The 20,256-nt window shown below is 45.2% G+C and overlaps 1 protein-coding gene across 3 annotated transcripts in view; it reads right to left on the reverse strand.

Moving 5' to 3' along the window:
* LOC138761580 (INO80 complex subunit D-like) overlaps window positions 1-20,256 on the reverse strand; it is a 186,804-nt gene that overhangs the window by 65,568 nt on the left and 100,980 nt on the right. For all 3 annotated transcript variants that reach the window (XM_069933914.1, XM_069933916.1, XM_069933915.1), the window contains one exon: window positions 15,096-15,204. In XM_069933914.1, coding sequence (XP_069790015.1) covers window positions 15,096-15,204 — 109 coding nt within the window. The remainder of the gene's footprint in view (window positions 1-15,095; window positions 15,205-20,256) is intronic.

Here is a 20,256-nt window from a genome sequence, read left to right on the forward strand (position 1 = left end):
GATCCTGTTTTCATGTTTAAAGATAATTAAAAGCAACTTTTGTTTAAGTAACCATTTGTCTTGGTGAATTTTTTCTGCTGCTGGGTTTTGGGATCCTCTGGGGTCATAACAATAGTAATAAAACAGTGTCCTATTACATGAAATTTTTTTTTACCTGCTGCAAAGCAGACAGATTCACCTCTGGGAGGAATTGCCTTGGCGTCTCTTTCAGTCAGACTTAGTCAGAGAGAGAGAAGCAAAAAAGAATCCCCCCTGAGTCAGAGAGTCCGTAGATTCGCCTCCAGCACTTCCTTAGCCCTTACAACCACACAGAGTCCAGTCTAAACCATTGGCAACCCCAGCTCCAGATTAGAACCTCCGACATGGTCAAGAGCCCCTTCAGAGCCCTCCACACCTCCTTGCATCCTGGTTCTAATTGCTGGTACCCCTCCAGCCAGTTCGAGCCAGACTCCAGCAGTCTGCAGCTCGGCGTGAGTCTCCCAATAGCAGACTCCAGCGGCCCACAGCTTCCAGGGGTTCCTCGCCTTGAGTCACCAACAGCCTGCCGCACGTACTGGTCCCTCAGCCACAGAGCCCCCTCACTGGATCGCCGCTGTGGTCCACCATCCCCGTGGGTCATCTCCTCCGCTTCTCCCTTTCAGACAGTGCATGATCTTTCAGTCCTCTGGTGCCTGTTCTCCGCTTCCCTGGAGTCTGCAGCCCCTAATGGCTGCTGTTGATTAACAGGCACTGCCATCTTGGGTGCAGACTCGTGGTTGCGAGATTTTGACTAAAACCACCATTGGCTCCCTCAACTAGCCATTCAAAGCCTGTGTGGAGCCCACGGCAGTGGAATGGGTGGCTGGACCTTGCAGGTGCGCTGCATCTCTGCTCCTCACTCCCCACGGGTCCACACCAGTGGTAGCGCTGCCGCTACGGCCGCTCTGGCAGTGCCACCATCTTTGATAATGATGATTTTCCAGTGCAGTGGAAGATAGAAGGAGAAAGAAATCAGGAGAGGAGGGTATGACCTGGGAGAGGAAGACAAACAAAAATAGGTTTGGGAAGGTGGTGTTGACTATATGAAGGAGGGAAGGAACAAAAAATGAATGGTGCCAGTACACTCGATACAGCTTTCTTTATTCTTGTTAAAGAAGGCCGAATACTTGATTCTTCTGTGAAAAGAACAGTATAGTACAAGCCCTTCAGCCCACAAAGTTGTGCTGACCAATATAAACTTACTCTTTAACAATCTAACCTTTCTTTACCTCACACCCATAATCTTGTATTTTTCTTGCATCCATGTGCCTATCCAAGTCTTTTGAATGTCTGTATTGTTCCAGACTCCGCCACCCTTACCTCTGGCAATGCAGACAAGGTACCTGCCACTCTCTATGATAACCAAAGTACCTCAGTCATCTCCCCTAAACTTTCCTCCACTCATCTTAAACTAATGTCCTCTGGTATTTGCTATTGTTGTCCCAGGAAGAAGATTTTTCGGCCTATCTAAGCCTCTCATAATCTTATATACCCCTGTTAACTCGCTTTTCATCCTTAATCACTCCACAGCTCTTTCATCCTTGCTCCATAAATCTCTTCTGCAACCACTCCTGTAATAGGGCCACAGGAACTGACGCAACATTCAAAGTGCGCTCAAACCAGAGTTTCATGGGGCTGCAACATTACCTCATAGCTTTTCAGCTCAATCCCTGACTATTGAAGGCCAGTGCACCAGAGGCCTTTCTAAACACCCCAGCAACTTGCACGGCAACCATAAGGGTTCTATGGACTAGGATCCCATGATCGTCCTTTTACTCCACACTGTAAGGAATCCTGCCATTAACCAAGTACTCCACTTTCAAACTTTCAAAGTGCATCACTTCTCACTAATCCAGATTGAACTCCACTTACCACTTCTCAGTCCTATTCTGCATCCTGTCAATACTGCTGTGACCATCAACATTATGCACAATAGCTCCCACCTTTATATCATTTGTAAACTCACAAACCCACCCCCTTTACTTCTTCACAAAGAGCTGAGGTTCCAAAACAAATCCTTACAGAATACCACTAGTCAACAGCTTCCAGGCAGAATATGTTCCTGCAGGCAAGCCAATTCTGAATCCAAGCAGCTAAGGATCCATAGATCCCATGTATCATGACTTTCTGAACGAACCTAACAAGGGAGACCTTGTCAAACACCTTATTAAAATCCAGAGACGCATCCACCGTTTGACATCTCCTTGAAAAATTCCATCAGGCTCGTGAGGCACAACCTGTCTCTCACAAAGCTAACTATCCCTGAGAAGACCATGCATCTCTAAATGCTCGTAAATCCTATCCCGAAGGATCTTCTCCAATAGCTTATTGACATAAGACTCACTGTCTGTAATTTTTAGCATTCTCCTTCTTACTTTTCTTAAACAAGGGGATAACATTTGTCATTCTCCAATCCTCCAGTACAGGCACACAAACCTTTATCCAGAACCCTTGGGGGACAGTGTGTTCTGAATTTTGGATTTTTCCAGATTTCAGAAAGCCAGATTTAAGCCCACCCGAATTGTGCTGCTATATCCACCCCCACCACCTTCCAGTCACGCTGCCGTCTCCCCACCCCTCACCTGCCAGATTCGAGCTGCCAGTCTCTCCCCCCTCCTCGTCCACCCGACTCGCGCTGCCGGTCTTCCCCACCGACCCCCCCACTTCACCTGCCCGACTCGTGCTGCTGGTCTCTCCCCCTCGCCCGCCCGACTCACGCTGCCGGTCTCCCCCCCCCCCTCCGCTCACCTGACTCGTGCTGCCGCCTGCCCAACTCGCGCTGCCGCCTCTCTCCCCACTTGCTGGTTTTTGGAACTTTCCAGATTTTAGATGTCCAGATAAAGGATTGTGTACCTGTACCTCTCCTGTAGCCAGGGAGGACGTAAAGATCATTGCCAACACTCCAGGCATCTTCCCTCGTTTCCTGTAGTAATCTGGGATATATCATATCTGGTCCCAGGGATTTATTTAGCTGAATAATTTTAAGAAGACTTCATAGTCACCAAGGACCCTCTCCCAAGTGAACACTAAAGCAAAATATTCATTTAGGACCTCCCCTACATCCAGGCACATGAAAGTAAATCATGAAAGTCTGTAGTCACTGTGGTTGAAGTAAAAACACAATGCTGGAGATGCTCAGGAGGTCAAACAGTGGACTTTATATAGGGCTCAATCCAGAAATGTTGCTTGTGTAGTGGTAGCTATATGATTGAAAGAAACCACAAGTCGAGGTGAGTCCCAGGTTCAACTGTTTATTTGAAACGAGCATTGAGCCCGCGCCACGTCGACTGTGATGTCATGACGTAGCCACGAGGAATCCCTGAACACGACAGTGCCATCTTAACATGGCTGCTCCGCTACCGCAGCCGTCGCATATGGAGCCAGTTCAATGCATCGCGATGAGCACCGCCACAGTTGCTATATAAAGAACACTGATTGACCTCCTGAGTTTCTCCAGCATTGTGTTTTTAATCCAGGCACGTGTTCCCTCCTTTAACCCTAACCAGGCCCTCCGTTCTTCATGTACACGTAGAACATCTTAAAGTTTTCCTTAATTCTACTTGCCAAGATCTTCTCATGCCCCCTTCTAGCTCTCCCAAGTCCTTTTGTAAGTTCCTTTCTGGCTACCACATAATTCTCACAAGTATTCCCTAACTTTTGCTTCTGAAACTTTATGCATGCTTCCTTCTTCCTCTTGACTAGCTGTCCGACCTCTCTTGTCAACCGTAACTCTTTTACCCTACTACCTTTACTATGTCTCAGTGGGACAAACATATTCAGGACCCCGAGCAAGTGGTCCTAAATATCTTCCAGATTTCAGCAATGCATTTCCCTAGAATATCTGCTCCTAATTTATTCTCCCCAGTTCCTGCCTAATCCCATCGTAACTATTCCTTTCCCAATTAAAAACAGTTTCTCATTTTGTCTACTCCAATCCTTGTCCGTAGTCATGCTAAAATCATGGGGTTGTGGTCACCGACTCAGAAATGCTCACCCACAGAGAGGTCTGTCACCTGACATGAGGGAAAACAATGCTAGAGAAACTCAGCAGGTCAAACAGGGTCCTTTAAATAGCAACGGTAAAAATACATAACTGAAGTTTCAGGCTTGAGCCCTTCATCAAGGTATGGAAAAATGTCGGCAGGTGTCCGAACAGAAGAGTAGGTGGAGGTGTGGTCACAAAGGCTGGAGGTGATAGGTGGAGAAGGCAGGGAGGGGACAGGAGTTATCCTTTGCTCTCCAAAGAGAGTTCTGTGGGATTCTCTCTCACTGCTTCCCATCTGTAATCCCTGCTGCTCTCAACCTTTATGACCATGTACACTCGTTTCCATAGTCCCCTCCCTCCCTTCTCCACCTATCACTTCCTGCCTTTGTGACACCTCCTCACATCCTAGTTCCGATACTGGGTAGCCCTCCAGCCAGTTTGACCCTCCCAAAAGCAGTTTCCAGCAGATCTCAGCTTCTGCGGGTTCCTCGCCTCGAGTCGCCAGCAGCCCGCTGCATACACTGGTCCCTCAGCCGCAGAGCCCCCTCATTGGTCTACTGCCATAGTCACTGTCCCCGCAGGTCATCCCCTCCACTTCTCCTTCTCAGATGGGGGTGATCTTCCCGTCCTCCATTCCCCTGCTCCAATCTTCCACTTCCCTGGAGTCTGTAACCCCTCGTGGCTGCTGCCGATTAGTAGGCGCTGCCACCTCGGGGGCAGATCCGCTGTCGCGGGATTTCAACTAAAACCACCGTTGGCTCCCTCATCGGGCCGATACAAGCCCACTTGAGCTAATGGGAGTTGACTGGGCGGCTGGACATTGCGGGAGTGCAGCATCTCCACTCTCTCACACCCCACAGGTCCGCACCAACAGCAGCGCTGCTACTACAGCAGCTCCAGCAGACTGATTTCCTTACGAGGCTCTTGAGGATTTAGGTGAACAGGCACTAAATATGCATAGAATTTATTACAAGTGGTAGATCTTAATGATGAACAAGGTGTGGGGATACATATTTGCCAAGAGCTACTATAGAATTCACCTGCTTTCATCTACAGGTTATAGGCTTACACGTTTATCTGAGAGGGCCCTGGTTTAGCATGTCATTTGAAAGATGACTTCTTTAACAATCCAGCACATCCTCAGTACTCTCGTGAAGTGATGGCCAAGATTAGCACTAAACTAAGACTGACATTTGAGAGTAGGCATTCGGGAATATAACAAAGAGCATAGCCTTCGGAGCTGACTAAAAAGAAGTGAACATACAGCACCTTCAGTCAAGATACCACTCTGGACAGTCATCAGAAAAAAAAATGCCAGTTGAGTTCATTATCATGGTCGCCGTGAGAAAGCTTGTTTTGTGCATAGTCTAGCTCGACATCCCATTCATGGTACTGCAACTAAAAGACGGTGCAGAAAAGCAACAGAGAGAGATCAGTTTGTACAGAGCAAAGGCAACATTATTTTACTGGTGTGATTAATTCAGGAGTCTGATAATGGAGGGAAAGAAACTATCCTTGAATTTGGAGATGGGCGATCTCAAATCCGTGAATCTTCTGCCCAATGAGAGAGAGTGTGGCCTCCAGGTTGCCTTTTAAGATGTTGGCTGCTTTTCAAGGTAGCAGAAAGTAGAGATGGATTAGGAGTGATGACCATAAACTTAGGCAAAGCAAAACATTTTATGGAACATCTTGAAGAGAGATGTTGATAGACAGGGGTTTGAGGAGGAAGATCCAGAGGAAAGGAATTGAGCTGCTGAAAGGACAGAGGCAGCAATAGAGCAGAACGGGTCCGGGATGCACAAGAAGTCGGAATAAGAGGAGGACAGCAAATTTGTGAAGGCTACAGTGAAAGGGAGAGATCAGGGTTTATGGGAAAACCTGATACTAAAGGAGTTAATGGGGCTCAATGTTACCAAACTTGTAATGAGTTAGCAGCTGCCTTGCACAACAGAAATGATGAGCAAGAATTACTTTACAGTTGCTTCAGTTTGTCTCTGCAGAGCCAGAATCATCTTGTTCTTTGCAACTGGTCATTTAACAAAGCAAATCGACTCCTGGGCATTTTAACTCTGTAATCTTCGTGTGGGGGCATTTATCCACATCATGGCACATGATCAGATATGTTGTCCAAAGACACACAGGAACACAAGGACAAAGAATGAACGAAACATGGGAACTTGAAGAACATATTGTTCCAACAATTCCTCGCTCAAAAACTGCAGTGTTCAGCTCTTGACCATTTGGGATGGGCATTAAACTCTGGACCTTGCCACCAACGACCATTACTGAAGAAAAAAACAGACCCCCAGAAACCACCTCAAGGGGTTGTTTTCTGTGAAACTTGAGGGCTAGATATAAAGGTGGCAAAATGGCGTTGGCAAATGTTTGTGATTCAACGTCCATGAAGTGGCAAATTTCCTGCATACTAAATACAGTACAGTTGGTATACGCTTATCTTTGTGTAAGCGTATACAGAGCCGTTGTCATACCCACACTCCTGTTCGGATCCGAATCATGGGTCCTCTACCGGCATCACCTACGGCCCCTAGAACGCTTCCACCAGCGTTGTCTCCGCTCCATCCTCAACATCCATTGGAGCGCTTTCATCCCTAACGTCGAAGTACTCGAGATGGCAGAGGTCGACAGCATCGAGTCCACGCTGCTGAAGATCCAGCTGCGCTGGGTGGGTCACGTCTCCAGAATGGAGGACCATCGCCTTCCCAAGATCGTGTTATATGGCGAGCTCTCCACTGGCCACCGTGACAGAGGTGCACCAAAGAAAAGGTACAAGGACTGCCTAAAGAAATCTCTTGGTGCCTGCCACATTGACCACCGCCAGTGGGCTGATATCACCTCAAACCGTGCATCTTGGAGCTTCACAGTTTGGCGGGCAGCAACCTCCTTTGAAGAAGACCGCAGAGCCCACCTCACTGACAAAAGGCAAAGGAGGAAAAACCCAACACCCAACCCCAACCAACCAATTTTCCCCTGCAGCCGCTGCAACCGTGTCTGCCTGTCCCGCATCGGACTTGTCAGCCACAAACGAGCCTGCAGCTGACGTGGACTTTTTACCCCCTCCATAAATCTTCGTCCGCGAAGCCAAGCCAAAGAAAAAAGAAATACAGTACAACTCTGATTATCCAAAATGGTTGGGACCAGGCCTATGTCAGATGAAGGTTTTTTTTCAAGGAACTAGTCATTTTTTTAAAAACAGCCCAGTAGCAACAACAAATCACTTGTTTCAATGTTAAAGCAATAACAAATTGCAAGAGAAAGCCTTTTAAGCATTAAAATTATGTTTAATTCTCACCAAAAAAATGCTGGCCACTGCCAATCATCTGCACAAACCTACTGTCACCGCTGATCCCTGGACAGGCTTCCCGGGCCGGTGGAACACTCACTGGCGAGTCAGTAGACTCCTGTCTCCCTGGTCACCAGAGCTCCTGACGCCAGAGTCCCGACTCCGAATCCTTCCCTAGGCCTACTAGGGGAGTACCAGTGTGCTGAGGAGGAAGGGAGGGAAGGGGCTAGGAGCAGAGGGGAGGGAACACCACTAAGCCTGAGGTCCTGTTCCCGCCCGAGGTCCCACTCCTGCTCAGGGGACTGCTCTCCTTGATGACGGTGGGACAAGGGATTCTTCTGACCGCTTGCAGCTGGGAGACAGTGATGTGCAGTTTGAGAGGGAGAGCTGAAGAGAAAAGTCGAAATTTTTTAAAATTTCGGATAAATGAGGATTTTGGAGAATCCAATTTCGGATAATGGGAGTTAGAAATTTGGCAATGATTTTCGTTAAAAACACAGAGATTCTAGTGCATCACCCGAAGAGCCGGATAAGATAGAACTTGCAGCAAATTCTATATTGAAGGGTGTAAACAGAATCCTTAATGCTCACAGCAAATAAAACTCATAGCCAAAACAACTGCAGGATTATCAGTGCAAAATCATTTCCAGCAGCAGTTTTTGCAGGCAGAAGTGACAGGGCATTATCCAATTATCTATGTTGTGGTGAGGTCTTGTGGTGCTACTAGAAACAGCCAAAAGTAGCAGACTAATGGAGTACCATCTTTTCCTTTATATTAGTACAATGATTCTTCAGTTGACGGTGAATACCCTTTATGCCTTCTTTACTGTCTTATCCACCTGTGATGTCACGTTCAGGAATCCTTGGTCCTACGTTCCTCAATACTCCCTTGGGCCCAACTATTCATTACTCCCAAAAACTCACAGCTTCTTCAGTCAATTGTCACTCATTCACAGCCTCACATGCAACCCCACAAACCAGGTCGCGGAGAGGAAGTGAGCCTCTGACTCTCACTTTGGCATCTGTGCCTCAGGCTTACTTTTCAATGGATCCCCATTGAGAACGGCTGCCATAAGAGTCGTTGTCAGTGACACTAATAGCTGAAGGTCCATCAGACCAATTCCTGAAGCCCATCATTAAACTACAACTGCATCTCTCCTGACTGTCCATTTGTAGGTCCTGCTGTAATCCTTTATGTTATTTATGTCGAGAGACAGATGACAAAGGTATCAAGGAGTCTTGAGTGGAACATCATCATGTCCCGGCTTTCAGGGTTCAGTATATTTCTGTTAATCAGGGAGGCCTGAAGGTACTGGGGTTGAAATGTGCTGGAGAAACTCAGCAGGTCACGCAGCAGCTGTAGGAAGGGTAACTGGCGTTTTGGGCCTGTGCACCTTATCAAGGTACATATATAAAACAGGCTATATTGACAAAGGGTTCAGGCCCGAAATGTTGGCTCCCCATAGAGCCACTATATTTCTGCCATTTCACAGATCTTGCCTCGGGCTCACTTTAATCAGTTAGTGCTATTTGGGGAAGGATCTATTTATGTGCCAGTTTGGTGTATTTGACAACACATTCCCTTCTGCATTTGAAAGCTGCGTTTGAGTTATGGATCTATATTTGAGTTCATAACCAAGACTGATACTGATAACCAATGACAGTTAGGGTAAATAACTATTAAGAAAGCAATGATAGAGGCCAGCAATTGAGAGGAAGACAGACCTTGTTCCTGGACCAGGTTAAATCAGCCTCTTCAACTGTTGCTGAAGAGGGGTTCCAACCTTTGGTTACATCCTGCTTCAAAACTCCTACAGTACAATTTTGTTCAAATAATATCAAATGAGTCTTTAATACCCTTTGACATACCCATCCCCATGAACAAAAGCATCGCTTTTAAAGGGTACTGGCACATAACACTCAGATCCAACCCTCCCAAGTACGCGTTTCAAGATTCAAGATTATTTTATTGACATGTATTAAAACAGAAAATGTGATATCACAGGAAATTTTAGAATTACAGAAATTGGCCCTCCTTCCTCACACTGACAACGCGACTCACCTCCACGCATTGTCCCAGTCAGGGCCTTGGCACAACCCGACTCACCTCCACGCCAGTGTCTTGGTCAGGCCCTTGGCACAACCCGACTCACCTCCACGCCAGTGTCTCGGTCAGGCCCTTGGCACAACCTGACTCACCTCCACGCCAGTGTCTCGGTCAGGCCCTTGGCACAACCCGACTCACCTCCACGCCAGTGTCTCAGTCAGGTCCTTGGGACAACCCGACTCACCTCCACACCAGGGTCTCGGTCAGGCCCTTGGCACAACCTGACTCACCTCCATGCCAGTGTCTCAGTCAGGCCCTTGGCACAACTCGACTTACCTCCACGCCAGTGTCTCGGTTGGCCCTTGGCATAACCCGACTCACCTCCACACCAGTATTCTGATCAGGCCCTTGCTACAACCTGACTCACCTCCACACCAGTGTCCCGGTCAGGCCCTTGGTACTACCTGACTCACCTCCATACCAGAGTCTCAGTCAGGCCCTTGGCGCAACTCGACTCACCTCCACACCAGTGTCCCAGTCAGGCCCTTGGTGCAACTTTACTCACCTCCACACCAGTGTCCCGGTCAGGCCCTTGGTACAACCTGACTCACCTCCATACCAGAGTATCAGTCAGGCCCTTGGCGCAACCCGACTCACCTCCACACCAGTGTCCCAGTCAGGCCCTTGGTGCAACTTTACTCACCTCCACACAAGTGTCCCAGTCAGGGACTTGGTGAGACCTGACTCACCTCCAAGCTAGTGTTTCGGTCAGGCCCTTGGCTCATCATGCTTTAAATTCAAATCCTGGTCACTGGCGCTAGCCGCTATGTTAACCATGCCACTATCATAATTAACCCCTCCCCCCAAGTTCTATGATAAAGTCTTATTAATATACTAATGTACTAATAAAAACAAAAACTGTTACTAGGCAAAGATAGGGAGACACTTTGGGAGAGTTGCCCCAGCAGCGAGTGCCATTGACCGGCTCTTTATTCTGGGTGAGCCATTTTATTCGAACAAACTTTATTGAAACTTCATTTAAACAGCTGCTGCGGGAGGGGCACGACCGGGGAATGTTGGTGATGTGTTGTTTCGGAGAACATTTACATATACAAGTTAAACTTTCATTTTTTATTTATTTATTTCCTTGATTTTTTTTCCCCCCCAGTTATTTAGAGTTTCTGGTTGACTGAGTGCCAGATAATGGGGATTTTACTGTACTTTGACATCGCATACAAGTAAATCATGGTTCGCGTAGCGGTTACAGCGCCAGTGACCCAGGTTTGAATTCAGCGCTGTCTGTAAAGACTGTGTACATTCTCCCCATGTTTCCCCAGGTGCTCTGGTTTCTTTCCACCCTCCAAAATATACAGGGTTGTGGGTTGATTGGTTTACATGGCCCAAATCTGCTTTTACCGTGTTGTTTAAAAAAAAGTAAGTTCGTAGATTTTGGTGACAATGTAATTCTGATCACGTAATAACTCTTGGGTTTAAGCTATTGAACAAGCTGTGATTTTGGCAGGATTGGACAACATTTTGTAGGTGTTAGAAATTAGGAAATGCCAGCTACAGGTCAGAAAGCAATCGTGCAGAAAGAATTGAAAACAAGAAATAATGCTATGGCTGTGAATAATTTCTCTCCCTTGTACATCCCAGCAATGGATAGATACCTAAAGCATCATTTACCTGCCCAGATGCTGCCTGACTTGCTAGATGTTTCTAGTCCTGTCCCATCACAGTTGTTGCCAATATAAAAAATCCAACCAGAAAAATTGATTAGATAAAAACTTAGATGGGTTTAGGACACAGCTCTTGGTATTACAAAAGAGAATAGAAGAGGTGCTGGAGAAGGTGAAATATAATTCATGAGAATGATAATAGAACTGAGAAGCTATAGCTATCTCATCAAACTATCCAAAAGACTGACCAGATTGGATCTCCCTATAAAGGTTAAAGGGGAACTGAATGAAAGTTGTTTCAACAACAAAGAGGATTCACAAGTTAAATAAAGTGATGCCCCTGTTATTTTTCTTTGGGGGAGGGGGAGAAATGGAAAAAACTAGAGCTATTTTTTTAAAAAAAAGAAAGCTAAAAAAGAAAAACCCCACAAGTGTACATGTAACAAGGTCTGCGTGTAAAGCATTCTGGGAATTTAGAACTCGATAACAAGATGGAGTAGTGGAGAGGAATAGAACGGATGCATCTTTCGAGAAAGCAGGAAGCTAGAACAGAACACTAAGGGAGAAAAGTAATGAGGGAACATGGTAATGCTATTCACACTGAGCATTATTTCTCAACATAGATCATACAGTATTTGATCTACAACATTTCTATTACTAGTCAATAGAGAGTTATTAATAATGGATTAAAACAGCCTTGCTTCAACCCCTAAACTTTCAGATTTCAGATTTATTTCAGAAACATCACATACAACCCTGAGAGTCTTTTATCCTGCAAGTATGGCTGAAGTACCACTAATTGGTAGTGCAAAAAAAAACTGTACACAACGTAAACATGTAAACAAATAAAAGAACTTTAAACAGATAACAAATGTAAACAAACTGACTGTGCAGTGCAGGGAAAGCAAAAGAAAATTAATAAAGTTCACAAGTAAGAGTCTGATTGAGTTTGTCATTGATGAGTCGCAGGGTGGAGGAGTAGCAGCTGTTCCTGAACCTGGTGTTGTGAGTCTTGTGGCACCTCTACCTCTTTCTTTATGGCAGCAGCAGGAACAGAGCATGTGCTGGGTGGTGTGGGTCTTTGATGATTACTGCTGCCCTTCGAAAGCAGCGTTCCTTGTAGATGTACTCAATAGTGAGGTGGGTTTTGGCTGTGATGTCCTGAGCTGTGTCTACCTCCTTTTGGATGGCTCTATACTCAGGGGTATTGGTGTTCCCTGACTGAGCTACAGTATCGGATAATGAACATTCTTAGTACAATGATACCTTCTGTAAGTTTCAATTTGATGTAATGTTTCAATTTGATGTAATGTAGGTCAAGAATGCAATCACACACATATTCACCCCCAACATTGCTCCTGAATCTCTCTCAAAGAATATCCTACAGGTTGGCATAGAGAAAACTCATGTCCCTAAGCCAAGCAGCTATCAAATAACTCCCTTTTCTTTGCCCTTTCTCTAGTAATCCTGGAAAAGTGCAAATATTTATCCAACTATCTTCCAGTGGTCATCATTGATTCAACTTCCACCAGCCTAGCAGGCAGTGCATTCCAGTGAACAAATCACTGCATGAAACAAATTCATTTCCTCCAAGGCCCTTTAAATCTGTGACCTCTGGATTCTGACACAAGTGCTCCAACAAACATCTCTATTCTCCTTTTTTTGTAAACTCATTTATGGGTTCTGGGTGTTGCTGATGTGCTCCCTCAATTTCCCAACTTCCAAAAACCTGTCCATTCAGACAGGATGAGAGAAAGATGTGCACTGTAGAGTGATGTAATCAATAGAATGATGGGTGCTCCAATATTTTATGCAAGGATGCTGCAACAAGCAGGGAAGAGACCCCTATCTAATCAGGATGAATAGGATTTGTGAAATAGCAAAGTATAATGAAATGCTCCAGCCAGTGTTGCAATTGTGATCTTAAGAAACAACAGCATCGAAACAACAGATTCTTTTTACTGTCATGTAATAGTACAGAACATGCAATATTACACGAAATTGTCTAAGATGGAGTAAGAATCGGCTGGCGCCCCTTACAGTACAAGAGAAAGAAAAGCAAAAGAGATTCTCTTCAGTCACTAACCCTCTTTATAGTGCAACCGAATATTAAAGCAGGCTCAATGAAAAATAATCAAGATGAATTTATCTTTTACGGAGAAGCCCTACATTGCTTTCATACTGAGCAGTGCTGGGAACAGTCTTTCGGAGCTGAGGGAGGCAGAGCAAGTGGTGCAGTAGCGCCAAGGGAAAGCGGCCTATACCCGAAATGGCGACCGAAGAGCTCTTGGAGACCTGTTCAAGCAGTCTTAGGACTCAGGCAGATCTGCTGCATGACGTTCACTGCCGAGTGCACATACGGAATGTTAAAAATCGCGCTCCTGGGTCGTGGGCTGACAAAATCATCACGATGTCATCAGCCTGCCACTTTGCACCCGCTTTCAGTGGCATTGCAGTCATGGAGGAGGTGGTGGCACGACCTCACTCCACCTCTGAGTGTACATTCTGGAGGGGATCGGAGTTCGCCTGCTGAATCTGCCCTCAGTGCTTTTATGAAGCGATGTAAAGACGGAGATTATCCGCTTTTACATTTGCTTTGTTTCACTATAAAAAGGCCTATTGAGTGTCCGTGGATTCACCTCCAGCATTCCTGCAGCAGATACAATGCTCTTTGAGACTCCTTCTTGCCTTTATGCAACCAGTACAGAACATCTATTCATCAGTCATTTCAATCAGGTGTAATCAAGCTCCACAATGCATCTGGCCTCAGGCCAAATAGGTTTCTTCAGTACTCAAAATGTTTTGGATTTCGATGTGATTGTTTCAGACTTACAGTGCTACTTTGGAAGTAGGAATATTTCCTCCATATCGACGCGAGTAAACCCAGCCTTAAATTTTGAAGATGCATTTAACATCACTCAGCAGCACTGAGTTTAGAAAACAGTGCAATACTTCTTCCAAGCCACACTTCCTTGATTCAGCTATAATTCTTCCACATTATTTTTCAATATTCTCTAGCGCTTTTCTGTTTGTAATGTGGAGATGTACATTTTGTCCGGTTAATGTGATTTAGCCAGTAAAAGATGTACAAACCAGGGAAAGTTAAGCGAGAGGTTCAGCAGCTGAAGGCTGTGGGCTGAAAAGGCTGTGGGATGCTGGTGATTTATAGTCGAAGGGCTCACACCAGGCTATAGGTTCCTGGCTCAGAAGAAACTGGGTATTGAGAGGGTACTGAGGGCAAGAAAAGCTCTCAAAGGGCCTTGGGCGCTGAAAACTTCCTGATATATTTTGGCTGCCAATGGATTGAGCAGGAAGGAGTCTTTGAGGCTGTGGGAGCACTGGAGGCAAATCCACGGACACTCAGTGTTTCTGAAAGGACTCTCTCTTGCTTCCCTTTGTCTTACTGGGGTGCCGAATAATGCTAATGATGTCTCTTTGTTGCCTTAGGGCAGGTGCAGGTCTGGTAGTAGGCCGGGGAGGAGGGGGTGGGGAGGTTCAGAGTCTGATGCGGATGCTCCGGTGCCAAGGAGGGAGGGAAGGGGACAGGAAGGAAAGGGAAGAAACGCCACTGAACCCGAGGTCCCTGCTCCTGCCCAGGAGGCTGCTCTCCTTGATGACGTCGGGTCAAAGGAGTCTTCTGACCGCTTGCGACTGGGAGACAGTGGCACACAGTTTGAGAGGGAAGTCAATAGGGGAACGTAAAGAAGAAATGGAAAGAGAGAGGGGAGGGAGTCACCTGAAACGAGGACAATTGCCATTCTAATTTCATGTCAGGTGAATTTTCTTTCAACCTGTGAGGTCAGTTCAGCTCCAAAAAAAATTCTAAAAATTTTGGATAAATGAGAATTTCAGAGAATCTGATTTCAGATAATCGGAGTTGTACTGTATTATTATACAACAATAAAAAAGAACCTTGAACCTTATTCTAAATGTGTTTGTCCCGTCAAGTAACGTGCTGATTGGATTTATTTCAGTAAAAGGCCACAATTGCCTTCAAAGCCCCATTATAGTTACCTATATCAAAGCCTCAACAAAACAATGAATGATTAGCCAAATGCTACTCACTCAGGGTGAACATCTGACCACTTGTCCCGCAACGTCCAAGCATACTGGCAAGGGGGAACACGTTCATCTTCCTCCTCATCTTCCTCGCTGTCCTCAGACCAGTCTAGCCCTGAAGACAAGAAGAACACATCTCACTGAGTATATGACAGAATAGAAAGGATGACTTGGAGACCCAAAGGAAGACTTCTTGAACAAAAAGTACCAGTGAAGCGTACATGTTGACAAACTTCACAGATCGTGAGGGTAAAAAATAATCTAATAATTTGAGGAAAATCGTGGGGGAGTTTAGGATGTTTGTGGAAAGAAATGACTATTCACAGAACTGTGCTAACCAAAACTAGTACTGTAACTAAAAGTTACTACTTTTAACGTCACCTGGTGATCTCTGCAGTGACTTCCTGCTTTAACACCTCACTGTAACCCTGCTGTCACCTCCTTCAGCATGGACACACCATCATTGCTGCTTTTATCATGCACTCACAGACCCACGGTTACTACCTCTAACACCACCATACACAAACCTACAGCAAAATTAATGTTAAACACTTCCACTGACCATTGGATTTACTGGCCGTTTTAGTACAATGAAGATGCATATTGTTCCTTGTAAAATTACAATATGTTTACATTTCTTCACTTTCCTTAAGCAGCATCTACTTGTCAATTATTGTGTGCAGTTTTGGTCAACAACCTACAGGAAAAATATCAATAAGAATGAGAGTGCAGAGAAGATTTACTGATATGAGGATGTGGCCAGGACTTGAGGAACTGAGTTACAGGGTAGTCAAGTTAGAACTCTATTCCCTGGAGTGTAGAAGAATGAGGGAAGATTTGCTAGAAGTAACAAATTTATGATGGGCATAGAGTAAATGCCAGTAGGCTTTTTCCACTGAGGTTAAGTGAGGGATGAAAGAGAACAAGTTTAAGGGGAACATTCGGGGGAAATTTCTTTAGTGGTGGGAGTGAGAAATGAGCTGTCAGCTGAAATGGTGAATGCAGGCTCCATTTTAACATTTAAGAAAAATTTGGACAGAGACATAGATGTTATGGGTACGGACTGAGCGATGGTCAGCGGGACAAGGCAGAATAATAGTTCAGCACAGATTTGAAGGGCCAAAAAGACTGTTTTCTGTGTTGTCATGTTTTCCACTTCTAATCATAATAACCCCTGAGGTTTCCATCACATCAGTGACCACTAAAGAAAATGCCTCCTTAAACACACACACTACCCATTAGAATTGGTCACCAGAGAAGTCGAGGGTTACAAATTTCATTTTGCACACATTGATGCCTTGAATACAAGCTGCCTTTTAACATTCACATACTGACCCCTAGTGTTAGCATTGCCTTTCACACACGTTGATGCCTTGAGTAACTGTCTCCTGCCATAATCACAAAAAAACCCAGCTTGATTTGACATCACACTGAACTCAAAATGTACCTCCTTTTCTGAGCTCACTTCAGGAGCCACTGGCCCCACTGACAATTACTCAAAGACCATAAGACATAGCTGCAGAAATAGTCTATTCAGCCCATTGAGTCTGCCCCATTATTTACCCATTTTCCCACTCTGCCCATCTTTCTCCCAATAACCTTTGATGCCCTGGCTTCCACAACAGTCTCTGGCAGAAAATTCCACCCTCTGGCTTAAGAAATTCCTGTGTATCTCTGTTCTAAGCAGATGCCCTTCAATCCTGAAGTTATGCCCTCTTGTCAGACTCTCCCACCATGGGAAACAAGCTATCTACGTTTACTCTGTCCATGCCTTTCAATATTTGAAATGATGAATGCGATCCCCTTTCATTCTCCTAAATTCCGAGTACAGGCCAAGAGCTGACAAAACCTCCTCATATGATATTTATTCCTGGAATCTTTCTTGTAAACCTCTTCTGAATCCTCTCCAATGTCAGCACGTCCTTTATTCAATGAGGAGCCCAAAACTGCTCACAATGGTCCAAGTGAGGTTTCACCAGCGCCTTATAAAATTTCAACATCAATTCCCTGCTCTTATATTCCATTCCTCTTGAGATGAACGCCAGCAGTGCATTTGCCTTCTTCTCCACCGACTCAACCTGCAAATTTACCTTTAGGTTCTCCCGCACGAGAATTCACAGGCCCCTTTGCATCTGGGTATATTCAATTTTTCCCTACATTTAGAAAATAATCCGCCTGTTTATTTTTTTTCTACCAAAGTGCATGACCGCATACTTTCCAGAGAATGATTTTGAAGACCCACTCCTTGCACTACGCGTGATTGCCAGGTGGCCGTTGACCCTACGATAAGGATCGTCTGCCCTTTCACAGGTCTTGTTTTTCATCCTGCAGGGTGTCTAGCCACCCTCCTCGCCAGGCAAGCCTGGTGGGACAGGCAGTTTAGTCGCCAACCACCATATACTTTCCCTTGCATTGATCCCTAGTGCTTTATTTTCTTGGGCAACATACGCCCACAAGATGTTACCTGCTTTAAAATTTGACACTGACCATGAGCAGTGACCCCAGAGTTAAGGCCTATAACATTCAGATATTACATGTGCCTTTGACACACTGTATGTCTTACTACAGCATAATTCCCGTTATCTGAAATTCAAGCAACTGGCAGCCTTAATCAACCAGTTTGGTGTTTAGCCAGGGGTTTAGGTGTGTTAAATGGAATGAGAGAGGTGGTAAGAGGAGGGGAGTAGCATTATTGGTCAGGGATAGTATCTCAGCTATAGAAAGGACGCTGAAGAGGGAGCGTCTATTGAGACAGTGTGGGTGGAAATCAGAAATAAGGAAGGAAGAGTAGTCTATAGGGCCCCAAATAGACCTGAGAACACCAAAGAGCAAACAAGCAGGCAGATCTTGGAAGGGTGCGGGAAATACAGGGTTGTTGTTATAGGAGACTTCAACTTCCCTAATATTGACTGGCACTTCCAGACTGCAAGATGGATAAATGAGACTGAATTGTCAGGAGTGTTCAAGATGGATTCCTGACACAGTATGTGGACCAGCCAACGAGAGGCAATACTGGATCTAATTCTGGGTAATGAACCTGGTCAGGTGGCGAATGTCTCGATGGGTGACTACAACTCCCTGAACTTTAGCATAACAAGATACAAGGATAAAAGCAGACAAAATGGGAAAGTGTTTAATTGGAGAAGGGGTAATTACGATGGTGAAGCAGGAAATAGCAAGAATAAAGTGGAAACAGATGTTCAAAGGTGAAAGTACAGAAGTAATGTGGAGGAAGTTTAGGGACCACTTGTGCTGGGTTCAGGATAGGTTTTTCCCACTGGGACAGGGAAAAGATGGTAGGGAAAGGGAACCGTGATTGATGAAGCAGGTGAGGTAGCTTGTGAAGAGGAAGAAGGAAGCATACATTAGACATAGGAAGCAGGAAACAGGAAGGGTTCATGAGAAGTATACTTTAGCCGGAAGGAGCTTAAGAAAGGACTTAGGAGAGCTCGAAGGGGGCAAGAGAAAGACTTGGCATGTAGAATTAGAGAAAACCCCAAGGTGTTCAATGCTTATGTGAAGAAGGATCACAAGAATGAAAGTGGGGCCGCTAAAGGATAAAGATGGCAATACGTGCTGGAGGCGGAGAAGGTTGGGAAGATCCTAAATTAATACTTTGCTTCAGTATTCACAAGAGAAAAGGACATGGATCAGGATGAGCTTGAGTGCTGGACAATGTCGAAATTAAGGAAGAGGAGGTGTTGGATCTTCTAAAAAACATTGATTGTGAAGTCCCCAGAGCCAGATGCGCTATACCCCAAGTTGCTATGGGAAGTGAGGGAAGAGATAGCTGGGGCAGTAGTGATGATCTTTGAGTCCTCTTTGGCCACAGGGGAGGTGCTGAAGGATGGGAGAACGGTAAATGTAGTCCCCTTGTTTAACAAAGGTAATAGGGAGAATCCTGGGAATTATAGACCGGTGAGTCTTCCATCAGTGGTGTGCAAACTATTGGAGAGGATTCTTAAAGATAGGATCTATGAACATTTGGAGGAGTACAGTCTACTCAGGGATAGTCCACATGACTTTGTGAAGGAAAGGAAAGGTCGTACCTCACGAGCCTAATTGAGTTTTTTGAGGAAGTAACAAAGGAAATTGATGAGGGTAGGGCAGTACATGTGGTCTATTTGGATTTTAGTAAGGCATTTGACAAGGTCCCCCATGAGAAACTTGTTCAAAAAGTCATGAGGCATGGGAACCATGGACCTTGGCTGTGTGGATAAAAAAAATTAACTTGTAGGTAGAAAGCAGAGAGTAGTAGTGGAAAGAAAGTATTCTGCCTGGAGGTGAGTGACTAGTGGAGTTCCACAAGGATCTGTTCTGGAACCCCTGCTATTTGTAATCTTTATACAGTAAATGACCTGGATGAAGAGGTAGAAGGATGGGTCAGTAAATTTGCGGATGATATGAAGGTTGGAAGAGTTGTTGATGGTGCTGAAGGTTTCTGGAGGTTACAAAAGGAAATAGACAGGATGCAGAGTTGGGCATAAATGTGGCAGATGGAGTTCAGTTCAGATAAATGTGAGTTGATGGATTTTGGAAGGACAAACCAGAAGGCTGAGTATAGGGTTAATGGTTGTTACTTAGGAGTGATGATGAACGGAGGGGTCTTGGGGTCCAAATCCATGCATCCCTCAAGGTCACTGTGCAGGTTGATAAGCTGCATGCTCAGCCCACTGCTCTATTCATTACATACCCACGACTGTGTGACCAGGCACAATTACAATGCTATCTACAAGTTTGCCGATGACACCACAATTGTTGGCAGAATCACAAAAAAACAATGAAGAAGTGTACAGAAGAGAGATAAATCAGTTCGCTGAATGGTGTAATGACAACAACTTTGCACTCAACATCAGCAAAACCAAGGATTGTGTACTTCAGGAGAATGTCAGGGGAACACGACCCAGTCCTTGAGGGCTCAGTAGAGGAGAGGGTCAAGAACTTAAAATTCCTAGGCGTCAACATCTCCAAGGATCCATGATGATGCAATCACAAAGAAGGCTCGCCAGCGGCTATACTTTATAAGGTGTCTGAGGAGATTCGGTATATCAGTGAAGACTCTCGTAAACTTCTAAAGATGTACCTTGAAAGCATTCTGACTGGTTGCATCACTGCCTGGTACGGAGGTACCAACTCTCAGGACAAAAATAAACTCCAGAGGGTGATT

Source organism: Narcine bancroftii, chromosome 4, assembly GCF_036971445.1.
Source record: "Narcine bancroftii isolate sNarBan1 chromosome 4, sNarBan1.hap1, whole genome shotgun sequence".
NCBI lineage: Eukaryota > Metazoa > Chordata > Chondrichthyes > Torpediniformes > Narcinidae > Narcine > Narcine bancroftii.